The sequence below is a fragment of the Pseudophryne corroboree genome, chromosome 6, assembly GCF_028390025.1.
Source record: "Pseudophryne corroboree isolate aPseCor3 chromosome 6, aPseCor3.hap2, whole genome shotgun sequence".
Classification (NCBI taxonomy): Eukaryota; Metazoa; Chordata; class Amphibia; order Anura; family Myobatrachidae; genus Pseudophryne; species Pseudophryne corroboree.
Genome location: NC_086449.1, coordinates 462,778,929 through 462,794,682, shown reverse-complemented (window position 1 = coordinate 462,794,682; position 15,754 = coordinate 462,778,929). Strand labels below are relative to the sequence as shown.

Here is a 15,754-nt window from a genome sequence, read left to right as displayed (position 1 = left end):
TTCAGTAGACACATGCACATTTGTCGCTTGCTGGAGGTCATTTTGCAGGGCTCTGGCAGTGCTCCTCCTGTTCCTCCTTGCGCAAAGGCGGAGGTAGCGGTCCTGATGCTGGGTTGTTGGCCTCCTCCACGTCTCCTGATGTACTGGCCTGTCTCCTGGTAGCGCCTCCATGCTCTGGACACTACGCTGACAGACACAGCAAACCTTCTTGCCACAGCTCGCATTGATGTGCCATCCTGGATGAGCTGCACTACCTGAACCACTTGTGTGGGTTGTAGACTCCGTCTCATGCTACCACTAGAGTGAAAGCACCGCCAGCTTTTAAAAGTGACCAAAACATCAGCCAGAAAGCATAGGAGCTGAGAAGTGGTCTGCGGTCACCACCTGCAGAACAACTCCTTTATTGGGGGTGTCTTGCTAATTACCTATAATTTCCACCTGTTGTCTATTCCATTTGCACAACAGCATGTGAAATTGATTGTCAATCAGTGTTGCTTCCTAAGTGGACAGTTTGATTTCACAGAAGTGTGATTGACTTGGAGTTACATTGTGTTGTTTAAGTGTTCCCTTTATTTTTTTGAGCAGTGTAGTTAAGCTGCCAACTTCCGCTGTGTCCAGACCATTCCCAGTTAAGTATCTGCATTTTTGACACGTTATACCAGGGGCGGCCAACCAGTCAGTGACAAAGAGCCAAAAAACCTTGTTAGGTACGTCAAAGAGCTGACATCGAGCCGAAGGGGCGCATGCAAAAATGGAATGTGGCCTTGTGCCTGCTAGACCACACCCCTGGTATAAAATACATTGAAAAAGCCAGAACGACATAAAATTAAAAAAATGAAAGTCAGATCCATTGAAAAAGCCACTTTCACATAAAATAATTGAAAAAGCCAGATTCACATAATAAACTTAAGTTCCCCCATGTGTCACTCCAGCAAGCTCCCCATGTGACACTCCTGCTAGCACCCTCCTATGTGACTCCAGCCAGCTCCCCATGTGACATTCCTGCTAGCACCCTCCTATGTCACTCCAGCCAGCTTTCCCATGTGTCACTACTTCCAGCACCCTCCTTCATCACTCCAGTCAGCTCCTCCATGTGTCACTCCTGCCAGGACCCTTCTGTGTCACCCCAGCCAGCTCCACCTTGTGTCACTCTAGTCCACCCTCATGTGTCACTAAAGTTCCCCCACCAAGTCGTGCCATTGCTTCAGCCCCTAATGTGTTCTCTGTTTGCCAGTGGGTGTCTCGCCTCTAGTATCTGGCTCCTTCAATTTTCAGTCCCTGTAATGCTGCTGCATGTCTGGCTGGAGTGTAGCAGTTTCTGTATCTGTTGTGGTCCTCTGATTTAGAGTGTTGGGAGCCACATTTAAATAAAGAAAGAGCCTCATGAGGCTCAAGAGCCACTGGTTGGCCACCGCTGCGTTATACCTATGACTCCTTCTTATGCAGTTATTCCCTTTGACCATGAATCCGTTCCAAATAGTTTACTGAGCAATTTCTTCTATTTATTTGACTAAACCAGCTACAAGTCAGACACCAACTAATCTCCTGCTTTAAAAATCAGTTACATTTCTGCTGTTCCAGTTCACGTGAAAATACATGAGGTGAAAAAGCACTCCAAATGTGCAAATAGATTTATCATCCAACAACTCCCAGTAAACGTTCTTCTCTGTATCCTGGGAGTTGCTGGTCATCTATTTGCACATTTGGAGTGCTTTACCACCTTTAGTGTTCAATTTTTTTTTTCATATTTCTCTCTCACAGATTAAATTTTGTACAAGAGAACATACATTGATATCCCTCAGGATTACATTATTGTATTTTCTTTGTCTTTCCTCCATGGTCCACATACTGTATCAATGTATACATATTCCGGGTTGGAGAAAATCAAGGATGAAAAAGGAAAGTTTTGAGAAGCACAAAATATCCTGTCATGGTATGCACATAATTGTATACCGCATTTGTTAAACACTGTATACACCAAAGACACTATTTCTGCCAATTTTTTTCAATATACAGTAATATATTATCTATCTATAGCTCTGAAATATTTGTAGAATGGTTTTCTTATACATATAATTTGTTGCTACATGTTCCCTTAAAAATAAAATAAAAAAAATCAACATACCCATAGTGCCATCTGTTGCCTTGAATAAGAAATGGAGTTGAGAGATCTATTTCTAGATGTTCGTGATTAGATTTCACAAGGATAATACTGTTAAAATGTCTTGAAAGTTTACAAATTTCTTTGAAAGTTACACCTAGAATCAACACAAAATTAATACAAATGTTAAAAAAATGTATACGGTGCGGAACGTACACAATGAAAATCTCAATAACTTGCTGCCCTTTAAATACTGTAATCTGTAACTCTGCAGTGCCTCTGCTTGCAGTCTCATATTTTTAAACTACATCTCTTTAAACCATTCACTACCCTGTTCTACAAAATCCACCTGGTTCTTAGAAAAAAAAAAAAAACCCACTACATAGTGGATGTTTTGTTTTTTCAGAACTTTGTCCTGTCTGAAATTAAAATGTACTGAACTTCAAGTAAGATGAAACAAACAAAAAAAAAAATAATTACACAATTTATTGTTATTAACTACATTCAATTTCCCCTTCTCACCTTAAGGAGAGGAATTATTTTTTTTCTACGTCATCACAACAACAATAACAATATACAAATTCATTTTGCACTATGGGACTAATTCAGACCTGATCGTAGCAGTAAATTTGTTAGCAGATGGGAAAAACCATACGCACTGAAGGGGGGGCAGATATAACATGTGCAGATGTGCAGAGAGAGTTAGATTTGGGTGGGGTGTGTTCAAACTGAAATCTAAATTAAAGTGTAAAAATTAAGTTGCCAGTATTTACCCTGCACAGAAACAATATAACCCACCCAAAACTTAAGGGCCCTACACATTTGGCGATGTGCCGCTGAGGTGCCCGACGGCCGATATGGCAGACGGGCGACCCGGTGGCAGGGAAGGAGTGACCGTTTCTTCACTCCCCACATCACCCGGCCCCATGGCAATGCATGCTAATATGGACGAGCACCCGGCACCAACGATGAAAGAGCGCGGGGCCGCGCATCATTCATCATTGCTGCCTACACTGAAAGATATGAACAATATCTCATTCATTAATGAACAAAATCGTTCATATCTTTCAGTGAAATCGCTTAATGTGTAGGTCCTATTACTCTATCTGCACATGTTATATCTGCCCCCACTGCAGTGCACATGTTTATTACCAAATGCTAACAAATTTTCTCTGAATTACCCCCAATATGTTAAGCAATCATTTGATTATGCAGTTGAGCATAACAAAACAGTTATATTTTTGATACAATGAAAAAAAAAAAGGCTATACACTCAGCCATGTGTATCTTACTTTGAGAGCTCTGGTTAGCTTATGTGGGCCATAATAATAAATACATGCATTTTTCATTGGATGGGACATTCTTTACTTTCTCTTTTTAATTGTTAATAATTACAATAGCATTTGTTGACACGCATTAAGTATTGCTACATAAAATCTTTCTTGGCAGCACACAGTAAAATGATAGTAACCTGACTGCCACTATTCTCAATTCATGTGTATTTTTACTGAGTGTGGTTCATTAGGTCGACATGAGTTAGGTCGACATACATTGGGTCAACCTCATTTGGTTGACATGCATTAAGTCCACATGGTCATTAAATCGACATGGAAAAAAGGTCGACATGAGTTTAAAACTTTTTTTGGTGTCGTTTTCTTTGAAAAGTGACGGGGAACCCCAATTAGTGCAGCGTGTCTCCTCGTAGCTTCAGGCAAGGTTACCGTTCCCAATTGTAGTCCACATGGATCGTTAAGTATGAAAAAGGTCAAAAAAATGAAAACTGTGAAAATCTCATGTCAACCTCTTTCCATGTTGACCTAGTACATGTCGACCTAATGCATGTTGACCCAATGTATGTCAACCTAATGTCATGACTGTGGTTTTGTGAACCCGGTGTTAGTGAAGTCTGTGCGGGCAACTGGAGGACTATGTGAATATTAGGCTGGTCTGTAGGAATCAGTGAGAAGGAGCAATCCCTGACCGGGGATCGAACCCGGGCCTCGGCAGAGGAAACCATATCCTGACCACTGGATCACCAGGGACTTTAATAGCAGGATGATGAATGTATAGGTGAGACTGTACTGGATATAGTGTCACAGGAGTAGGTGCTTATGTACTCAAGGTTACTGGCAAGATAGTAAGACGGACTGGTTACTGGTGAGACTGGGATGCAACTGTAATGCGGGCTGGTACCGGATATAACTGGAAATGCAACTGAAAGTAGAACGATGACTGTGGCTATAACTCTAGTACGAGGCTGAAGAACCCTGCGGCTGTGATGGAAGAATACTGCAGCTGTGGATTTCAGTTGAGACTGGAATACTGCATCTGCACCTTTAAGTTGGGACTGTGGAATACTGTACTGTGCCTTTAAGATGAAACACTGCAACTGTGCCTTTAAGTTGAGACTGTGGAATACTGTACTGTGCCTTTAAAATTAAACACTGCAACTGTGCCTTTAAGTTGAGACTGTGGAATACTGTACTGTGCCTTTAAGATGAAAAACTGCAACTGTGCCTTTAAGTTGAGACTCGTGGAAATACTGGATATCAATGGCAACACAAATGTAATCCAAATTGGGTAACAAAGGAACAGAGTTTTTACAGGAACTAAAGTACAAGGGTTACCTTTAGGGAGCTCAGCTTCAAAGCTCACACAGAGCTGTGTGTGACACGAGGAACTGGCAGCGTTTCCAACTCCAGCCTTCAGACTTATACTTCCTGGTCCTTGGTGATTGGTGAGCAGTGTCAGGTGATTCAGAGAATCTCAGGCTGGCACAGGATTGGACAGCTCTGGGTCAGGTGAACAGTCACTGTCATGTGAGTACTCTAGACTAGGCTGTGAAGTGGAGCGAGGCCTAGCAGGCCAAGAGAACACTGAAGCCTGAACTTCTGCAAACAAACTGAGGATGCTGGCTTTTAGGCCTAAACTTCAGATTGCTGAATTCAGACTCACACCGAAGATTAATCACAGGTTGAGCTCGTTAACTATTACCTTCCAGGCAGAGAACTCAGGACTCCGGAAACTCATGGTGCTGACAAGCTGTTGTTCTCAGTGAGCAAAACGGCACAGGATCCAGGACAGATGGCAGGGGTAAGTCACCAAATACGAGAACTACAGTCAGGATCGTGACAGTACCCCCCTCTTCAAGGGTGGACTCCGAACACCCATCTTTGGTCTTAGAGGAACTTGATGAATAACTTGTACACTAAGATTCAGAAAAGTGGAAACCACAGGGTCCAGAAACAAAACTTAAGCTGGATTCTTCAAAAGTCTTCCTGATCTTCATCTTCTGAACAGGTAGACCATCCATCACTGACAAAACTGGAATTTCCTTCAACTGAAAGGACTGAGGAATAAACTGTAGAAGGTTCCTTTCCTAGATTAGTAGTATGAGAGGATTGTGCTTTTGAAGCTAGCACTCCACTGAGGCTTAAATTAATTCTTGTTCTATAACGAGGACTTTTCATACAGAGACCTGCAGAGTTTTTTGGTAATTCTGGAACCTCTTCATCCGTTAAAGCATAACAGGAACGAACGGGACCTCCCAGGAAAGGAGTAGCATCATAAACTGGATCAAATTCAGAGTCTGAGTCCAAGTCTATTGGAAGATACCAGTCTTCTTTGGGAGTAACTACATCCATTTTGTAAGCTGCATTAACAAGTTCAGAACAACACAAGGAACTTGGAGTGGAATCAATGGAAACATAACCAACTCTTAAATCAACAGGCTGTTGTCTTTGTACTGTTTTCCAATTCTTGGCATTCCTGAAATTCCTAATGTATTGGTTCATCAAGGCATTATCTTGCTCAGAAAGCGATGGGTCAGAAAACGGAGCATCGGCTGAATGTTCTGAAGACTGAGTGGAGGATGAAATTGGACTCAAGGAAACAGATGCCACTGAAACAACATAAGACTGAGGTACACATTCAGACATTAGGTCAATAGCCTTGGTATTTTTCTTGACTTTAGATGCTACAGCAGAATTATCCCGACATCGAGGAGATGAGGTATTAGAATTCCCCGCGGAAGCTGTGGACTCAGTGCTGGAAGACAAGGAAACAGAATCAGAGACAGACTGAAGTCTAATTTTAGAAATAGATGGTGGAAGTCCTTTACTGGGACTAACTGACAAAAGTTCTTTACTCGGACCAATGCTTGGAATCGGTTTGAGTCCAGATGAGCTTGAACTGACTAAAACTGGAGAAATCTTGGGCTGGACAAGTAGGACCGGATTGGATCAGAGGATACTTGAATTGGCTGGAATCAAAGGAGACTGACCAGGCTGGTCCTGGAGTATTGCTGGACCGGCTGGAACCGGGACGGACTGACCAGGTGGAGCCTGGAGTATTGCTGGACCGGCTGGAACCGGGACGGGCTGACCAAGCTGGGCCTGGAGTATTGCTGGACCGGCTGGAACCAGGACGGACTGACCAGGTGGAGCTTGGAGTATTGCTGGACCGGCTGGAACCGGGACGGACTGACAAGGTGGAGCCTGGAGTATTGCTGAACCGGCTGGAACCGTGAAGGACTGACCAGGTGGAGCCTGGAGTATTACTGGACCGGCTGGAACCGGGACGGACTGACCAGGCAGGGCCTGGAGTATTGCTGGACCGGCTGGAACCGGGACGGACTGACCAGGCTGGGCCTGGAGTATTGCTGGACCGGCTGGAACCGGGAGAGACGGATTCCGGCTGGAACCGGAGTGAGTAGAATCCAAGTGTTCAGATGGTCCATCCTGGACCTGAACCATGCTGGTGCTCTCAGAAGACGGCAAACAGGAGTTCATAACTACATCTGTAGCACAAAGATTCCCATCTGAAAACTTGACTCTGGATACTTCCCTTGGGGCTGAAACTGTGGTGACCCCTTCTGGGGTTGACGAATCAGACACCTCTCTCAGGGTTGCTATCTCCAGCACCCCTCCTGGGGTTGACAGATCAGACACTCCTTCCTGAGTAGAAGACTCATATGCCCCTACTAGAGCCTGAACACTGGATAACCATCCTTGGGCTGCACACTCGGAACCCCCTCCTGGGGCTGCACGTTCTGAACCCCCTCCTGGGGCTGCACGCTCTGAACCCCCTCCTGGGGCTGCACGCTCTGAACCCCCTTCCCTGGGGCTGCACGCTCTGAACCCCCTCCTGGGGTTGCACGCTCTGAACCCCCTCCTGGGGCTGCACGCTCTGAACCCCCTCCTGGGGCTGCACGCTCTGAACCCTTCACTGGGGCTGGACGCTCTGAACCCCTCACTGGGGCTGGACACTCTGAAGAACCTCCTCCTGGGGCTGGACACTCTGAAGAACCCCCTCCTGGGGCTGGACACTCTGAAGAACCCCCTCCTGGGGCTGGAGACACGGACGCCCCTCCTTGGGCTGTTGACACGGACGCCCCTCCTTGGGCTGTAGACACGGACGCCCCTCCTTGGGCTGTAGACACGGACGCCCCTCCTTGGGCTGTAGACACAGACTCCTCTGTGACTCTAAATGGCTTGAACATTCTTCTCTGGACACCCAACTTGGGATAAGGTCTTTTAATCACCGGACCCCAGTCATAAATTTGAGTCTCTTTCAGAGTAGCCTTCTTGATACCCTCGTCAGCAGTAGCAGGATCGGCTACTGTGGATGACTTGTAGACATGAGCACTACGATACTGAGATTTGTCACCATTCCCTGGCTTGCGAAGAATACAGTCTTTAACAAAATGACCGAAATTTCCACAGTAAAGACAGAGGTGTAGCTCCCTACGCCGCTGACGTTCAGCTTCAGAGAGCTTGGGCCGTGGATAGCTCTGATGAAAAACTTTTCCTTGCACAGAGGAAGAGCTATTAACTGGATGGGACAAAACAGGATCAACAACGTTGGTAGTATTCCTGAAGAGATCAGGCATCACAGAAAGAATACTAGACAAAAGTTCTTGTAACGGTAATAACATCTGGTTGAAAATCTGCAGTTGGTCAGGAGTCTTAGTGCAGAAGGTCAGAGAATCTCTGGAGAACAAATTCCGCTGCAGACACTGTGCCAGTTGATGCTGAGTCGACTCCAAACCCTCCAAGCGTCCTGCAATATTGCTTAGGAGGTCCTGCGTCAGACAAACACTTTCGGCCGGGTCCATGTGGCCAGTTCCTACTGTCATGACTGTGGTTTTGTGAACCCGGTGTTAGTGAAGTCTGTTCGGGCAACTGGAGGACTATGTGAATATTAGGCTGGTCTGTAGGAATCAGTGAGAAGAAGGAGCAATCCCTGACCGGGGATCGAACCCGGGCCTCGGCAGAGGAAACCGTATCCTGACCACTGGATCACCAGGGACTTTGATAGCAGGATGATGAATGTATAGGTGAGACTGTACTGGATATAGTGTCACAGGAGTAGGTGCTTATGTACTCAAGGTTACTGGCACGATAGTAAGACGGACTGGTTACTGGTGAGACTGGGATGCAACTGTAATGCGGGCTGGTACCGGATATAACTGGAAACGCAACTGAAAGTAGAACGATGACTGTGGCTGTAACTCTAGTACGAGGCTGAAGAAACCTGCGGCTGTGATGGTAGAATACTGCAGCTGTGGTTTTCAGTTGAGACTGGAATACTGCAACTGCATCTGTGCCTTTAAGTTGGGACTGTGGAATACTGTACTGTGCCTTTAAGATGAAACACTGCAACTGTGCCTTTAAGTTGAGACTCGTGGAAATACTGGATATCAATGGCAACACAAATGTAATCCAAATTGGGTAACAATGGAACAGAGTTTTTACAGGAACTAAAGTACAAGGGTTACCTTTAGGGAGCTCAGCTTCAAAGCTCACACAGAGCTGTGTGTGACACGAGGAACTGGCAGCGTTTCCAACTCCAGCCTTCAGACTTATACTTCCTGGTCCTTGGTGATTGGTGAGCAGTGTTAGGTGATTCAGAGAATCTCAGGCTGGCACAGGATTGGACAGCTCTGGGTCAGGTGAACAGTCACTGTCATGTGAGTACTCTAGACTAGGCTGTGAAGTGGAGCGAGGCCTAGCAGGCCGAGAGAACACTGAAGCCTGAACTTCTGCAAACAAACAGAGGATGCTGGCTTTTAGGCCTAAACTTCAGATTGCTGAATTCAGACTCACACCGAAGATTAATCACAGGTTGAGCTCGTTAACTATTACCTTCCAGGCAGAGAACTCAGGACTCCGGAAACTCATGGTGCTGATAAGCTGTTTATCTCAGTGAGCAAAACGGCACAGGATCCAGGACAGATGGCAGGGGTAAGTCACCAAATACGAGAACTACAGTCAGGATCGTGACACCTAACTCATGTCGACCTAATGACCACCATCCATTTTTACCACCAATGCAGGTTTTCTAGACATCGCTGTGTGAAAGCTAGCACATTAAGGTGTAGCTTGAATTACAATTTGTGGTCCAACACCTCTATAGATAGCACAGACAGTGATGGGCAACTGGCAGCCTCCTGACCCTTCTCCTGTGACTCCTAGCTAACTTTCATTTGATGGCAGGATTATTATACTGTAGCTTTGACCACATCTTTATAATGCTTTCTGACTTGTCACGCTCACTGACAAGGTTATTTTTTTATTGATTAAATATTTGATTTAACTTATTACGTACACTTTGGTGTCTATTTACTAAGCCTTGGAGAGAGAAAGTGGATGGAGTTAAAGTACCAGCCAATCAGCGTCTAACTGCCATGTCACAGGCTGGTACTTTATCTCCGTACACTTTATCTCCATACAATGCTTATTAAATAGACAACAAAAACCAATGTGTCTGGCGCTAGATTGATATGTACTAATCTCTATAAAAAAGAGAGAGGACAGTCTATAATCGGCTGCCTTCCCAAAGTGGACCTGGAATTCCACCCAGTATACTAATGCAGACAAGAAAAAAAATAGGTGAAGGCGCACAAATGTATAGTAACCGACTGCTGTTTTGATGCAAATTAGTAATTTATTTCTAATGAAATTTAAAATCTTTTTTTTTTTTTTAAAACACACAATAAAACAAAGGTAATAACCACAAGACCAACAAACATTCATAGGGTTAATACCACATATATTAGAATTCGCCCCACACAGATTGATGCTATGGTTAGTAAATAGCTCCTTTTAAAGATGGCTTAATGCATGCACCCATCTAAACTGGGCCAAATGTGCATAAAACTCCTTCAGCTGATATACTCAAAGTCCATGCACATGTGTGAACAGAATATGATTAGTTTAGTCCCAAGCATTAACTGTTAGTCGTGCAGAAAAAAAGATCACAAAGGAACCTTAATTGCATGCACTGATGATTAAGTTACAGGATAATTCTCTTTCAGCTGATGAGTTAAATTTTATGTGCACATAAGAACACAGTATATCTTCAGACCGGCTGAATACTGATTATTGTGATGATCACAAGAGTTAATATGGACCCGTGCCACTTAAGAAGTAGGTGCTAGCTGTTATAATGGTGTGGTTTATACTTCACCCATTAGTAATCTCAGGAGCGCTCCCGTGTTGCATAACACCAGTGTGTCCTCCTTTTGGTTCCTCCTGCCTGGTCCCCACTCACCGGGGTCCTGATGTCAATTGCAGGGGATGGAGGGCTTTGTAGCTGTGTCCACGGGTTAGTATTACCGCGGCGGCTGTGGAAGAGTGGAGACGCTATTGTATGTCGCGTGCGCGACTTCCGGTTTCGGGCTTCCGGCTTCCTCTGATGAAACCGCCATCTTTGTGGGCGGAGAAACGCGTCAGGTGACTCATCCTTGGTGAACCGCAAGTGGAACGCAAAAAACCGGAAGCCCGAAACCGGAAGTTGCGGCACGCGACATACAATAGCGTCTCCACTCTTCCACAGCCGCCGCGGTCATACTAACCCGTGGACACAGCTAAAAAGCCCTCCATCCCCTGCAATTGACATCAGGACCCCGGTGAGTGGGGACCAGGCAGGAGGAACCAAAAGGAGGACACACGGGTGTTATGCAACATGGGAGCGCTCCTGAGATTACTAATGGGTGAAGTATAAACCACACCATTATAACAGCTAGCACCCACTTCTTAAGTGGCACGGGTCCATATTAACTCTTGTGATCATCACAATAATCAGTATTCAGCCGGTCTGAAGATATACTGTGTTCTTATGTGCACATAAAATTTAACTCATCAGCTGAAAGAGAATTATCCTGTAACTTCCATTAATCATCAGTGCATGTTGAGATTCCTTTGTGATCTATTTTCTGCACGACTAACAGTTAATGCTTGGGACTAAACTAATCATATTCTGTTCACACATGTGCATGGACTTTGAGTATATCAGCTGAAGGAGTTTTATGCACATTCAGCCCAGTTTAGATGGGTGCATGCATTAAGCCATCTTTAAAAGGAGCTATTAACTAACCAAAGCATCAGTCTGTGTGGAGCGAATTCTAATATATGTGGTATTAACCCTATGAATGTTTGTTGGTCTTGTGGTTATTACCTTTGTTTTATTGTGTGTTTTTAAAAAACAAGATTTTAAATTTCATTAGAAATAAATTACTAATTTGCATCAAAACAGCAGTCGGTTACTATACATTTGTGCGCCTTCACCTATTTTTTTTCTTATTAAACAGACTCCTAAACGGGGGTACACACGGAAAGATCCGTTCTTAAAATCCAAGCAATTTAGATTTTAAGCATGGATCTCTCGTGTGTATGCCCCTAGAAATAGCGATGCGCGGCGCCGTGCATTGCTTTTGCTGGTGCTATATTGAAACAATAAAGAATACCTGGGCGCTGACAAACAATAAATTCTGGGATATTATTAGATTAAACAGATCAAGGACTGCTGCTTCACTTAAGAGGTCACTGTTAACCCCCCAAAAAAGCAGTTTTGGTGCTATATTGGCCTGCATGTGGGTGAAATGTGCACGCCCCCCCCCCCCCTCGCTCAGCACACATCGCGCTGTGCTGAGCGTAGGGAGAGATGTGTGCTGAGCGGCCTGTGACAGATCACTCAGCACACATCTCTCTAGTGTGTACTGGCCTTAAGAGTGAGGTTCAGCAATTTTGAAGATTAAAAGCATGTCCATAAAGCCCCTATACTGTATCAGAGGGTGGTCTTCACGACAGTTCTCTGGCAGGGTCCACAGGTTATCCACAGGATAACAATGGGATATGATGGAACGACAGCGGATTGGCACCAAACGATCACAAGCTTTCAGTCCTCCCAGGATGCAACGGGCTCGTCTATACATTCCCACCCACTGGCTCAGTCAAATCAGTTTTTTGTTTGGTGCGGCAGGAGCCGGACCATGGTCACAGGGCTGCTGTGTTTGGCAGCCCTAAGCTTTCTTATTTTAATTTTATAGTCTTACTACTTTTTCTGAGTGATCTTTCCTAACAGCATCTTATACGCATATTGGAAAGAGTAGCTCCAACAATTCCCCGCCGGGTCGCAACAACGCTTACCCACAGTCAGGGGCGTCAGAACGTTTTTAGGTTGGGGGGGGGCAAGATATAATCTGAGTTTGGCGCCCCTAGCTTCCCAGCACACTGTGACAGTGGGTGACATGAAAGGCATATGTGTTGGTGCATCTTTATGATTATTAGCATTACCAGCAACATGGTTAGTACGGGATCCGGTTTGTATCCCGGCGGTCGAAATACCTATGCAGGAATCCCGACACTGCTCAGAATGCTGGGGGTGGAATCCCGAATAGGATCACAATCCCGGCGCCAGAATACTGACAGCTGGGATATTGGATATCTGGGTGCTGGGCCACTGGAGAGGAAACCTGCGGAGGGTGGAAGTGGGGGGGGGGGGGGGGGGGGGGGGGTTTGGAGGTTAGGTTTAGGCTGTAAGGGAGAGGGTTAGGTTTAGGCTGCAGGATGGGGGAAGGCACCCCCGGGAGGGTAAGGTTGCGGGGAGGGGTGGGGGTTAGGTTTAGGCTTTGGGAAAGGGAGGATTAGGGTTAGGCTGCGAGGTGGGTTAGGCTGCGGGAAGGGGGGGGGGGGTTATAGTTAGACTGCGGGGGGGATATGATTAGGCTACTAAAAGGGAGGGTTTGGGGGTAGGGTTAACATACATACCTTCCCGTCAGGATTCTAACCATTGGAATGCCACGGTCAGTATTCTGGCTGCCGGCATCCTGAACAATGGCATATCAGCCCCAACCCGTAAACGCAGGACAGGGGTTCAACAGGTATATGACAGGAAGATGTGTGGGGGCATTACTATTATTAGTATTACCTGCAACATGGTGACTACATGAGAGGTTCAGCGGGTAAATTACTTCTTGGTGGCAAATTTAAAGCTTACCTCCACGCCAAACGTCAGACAGAGCACCACCAGTAGCAGGTTCTTGCGCAGGATATCCGTTCAAGCAGTATCTGCCTGCAGTTCCCCGTCTTCCCACAGAGACACCCTGAGGGCAGGAAGGACGCTCACTCCGGTCCCTCAAATTCCGGTCCGTCAATGCTGGCCAGGCTAGCGTCTACCCCTCCGTACAGCCATCCGTTGGTCTGCAGCACGCCTCGGTTGTGTCTATGTTGCCTTCGTGCTAAGGACCTGGATGTGAGAAAACGAGAGGGCAGGAGAGAACTTCCGCCCTTACAGCACCTAAATGTCTTCTTCGTTCTCCGTTCGTTTGGGGGAAAAAAAAAATTCTATGCAGCATTGGACCCTCGCGGGCTCGCCACGCTTCGGGCTCTGTGTCTTGCTCCGCTCGCCACACTTTACTATTCCAAATAGAGTGTGACATGGACCCAGGGGGTTATGGGAAATGTTCTCTCCACGAAGGTAATCTAGACACTACCAGCACGCCTCCGCTCTGCTGCCTCCTTCCTGGCAGAACAAAAATATGTGTTTGATGTTTCTCCTGTCCTTTCCACGAGAGGATAAAATATGTTGTTCATGAAATTTTGAGGCTTCAACTCAAGTGGGGAAAACAATAAAGCAATAGTGGAAACAACACTGACCTCATTCATAAGCTTCTGCTCAGTGAAAACTGCTTACTACACTGGGACATTTTACACTTTTTTCCAACTAACTAAAACCTCTCTTATGAGCAGGCAGAGTCTTGGGATCGGGTGAGAGGGGGTGCACTGGGTCAGCAGCACCTAAAGTGTTAATGGCAGCGTGAAGTTGCTGGCCTGGCAGATATAATGAGAGTGAAGCAGGGACTCTTGCTGCAGTGGAATGGACATTGGAAGCCCAGGTGTCTCAATTCAAGCCAGGAGGGGGAGCTTCCCGTGCGGCAGGGCCAGACTCCAGAGAAGAGAAGGTCATACAGTGATGTCCACACACGCGCGGCGGAAATCCAGCGTGGGTGGGCATTCCAGTGCTGGCGTGAGTGGGGTTAGAGGCGCCGGCGTGAGCAAGGGAGAGGCGCCGGTGTGAGCGGGGGGCAGAGGCGCTAGCACACAAGTGCATCAGCGGTATTTCATCTGGCTGCTCGCCGCTCCTCTGCCCCAGTGTCGGTGCCTCTCTCATGTTTGGGGGGAGCGAGATGCCCCCTTGCCCCCCCCTCCCCCCATTCCGACACCCCTGCCCACAGTACAAGTGCTGTCTCGACAGGCGTCTGTGTCGGATATAACTTGCAGGTCCAGCAGACGTTACCAGGCTGTGGCCGGAGCACGGGGAGAAGGTAAGGCATCAGTTCCACTTAGAAGGGGAATAACGGACACAGCGGCACTGTATTGGAAGGAGACTACCAAACAGTAGCCGGCATGCCGCCACCACGGGTGCTCCAGCGCTAGGCCTTAGGGATCATAAGCACCAGGATTAGTATGAGGCTGCGATCCCTAGAGTTGATGTCAGCGTGGGGAGTTAGACGCTCTCCTGGTCACCCCTCCCCCCAGTCTCCCGCCATGAACTGATTGCCTCACTTCCGTCTCAGACGCTACCACGAGGGGTCTCGGTCGCAGCACAGGCCGCTGCGTCTGTGTACACTAAGCGCTACCGCGAGGAGACCGGGTCGCAGTACAGGCGTCTGTATGAGCGGTGCGTCTGCATGTACAGTGCAACTGTGTTCACTAAAAATTCCCGGAGCAGCAGTGTACACTAGTAGTGTCTGGATCCACTCAGCGTTCGCTAACGTATTGATCGATCTTGGAAGTGGGGTGAGTCTCCCTGTATCCCACTCTACTGAGTACGGGTCATACAGCACTATATTTCTATCTACTTTTTATCAGTGTGAATAGTTAACTTTAGTGCCTATTGCATATGAGTCTGTGTACATTACTGTGGTTTTCTTCGCAATGCATCTGAATACGTTAAATAACTGTATAGAACAGAATGCAGTAATATGTACTCCTACATACCTTGAAATGTGTTCGTAGTTGGATAAAATACTCATATGACTAATATATAACATGTGTGATTGCTGACTTTATATATGTTTGTCAGTGGTTTCTTCTGAGCCTCAATGCTGGTGCATGGGTTGGGGTCAGATTGATATCACTTTAAATATAGTAAAGTGATTACAGTCACAAATTGTGTAGTACACTGTCAAAAGCTGATTATTTATTATGTCTAAGAGCGGCAAAGGTGACGAGGTTACATTAACATTTTGAGTTCGAGATACTCCCGCACCAGAATAATAGATAATCAGTATTCTACAGGGAATATTAATTGCGTAATATTTTATGTTGATAAACAAATATTGCAACATTAAACGCATATAAATGGTGC

General features: G+C 46.1%; 1 protein-coding gene across 2 annotated transcripts in view; it reads right to left on the bottom strand.

Annotated features, from left to right (window-relative positions):
- POT1 (protection of telomeres 1) overlaps positions 1 to 15,754 on the bottom strand; it is a 318,561-nt gene that overhangs the window by 55,296 nt on the left and 247,511 nt on the right. For both annotated transcript variants that reach the window (XM_063927165.1, XM_063927166.1), the window contains exon 11: positions 2,126 to 2,258. In XM_063927165.1, the coding sequence (XP_063783235.1) occupies positions 2,126 to 2,258 (133 nt within the window). The remainder of the gene's footprint in view (positions 1 to 2,125; positions 2,259 to 15,754) is intronic.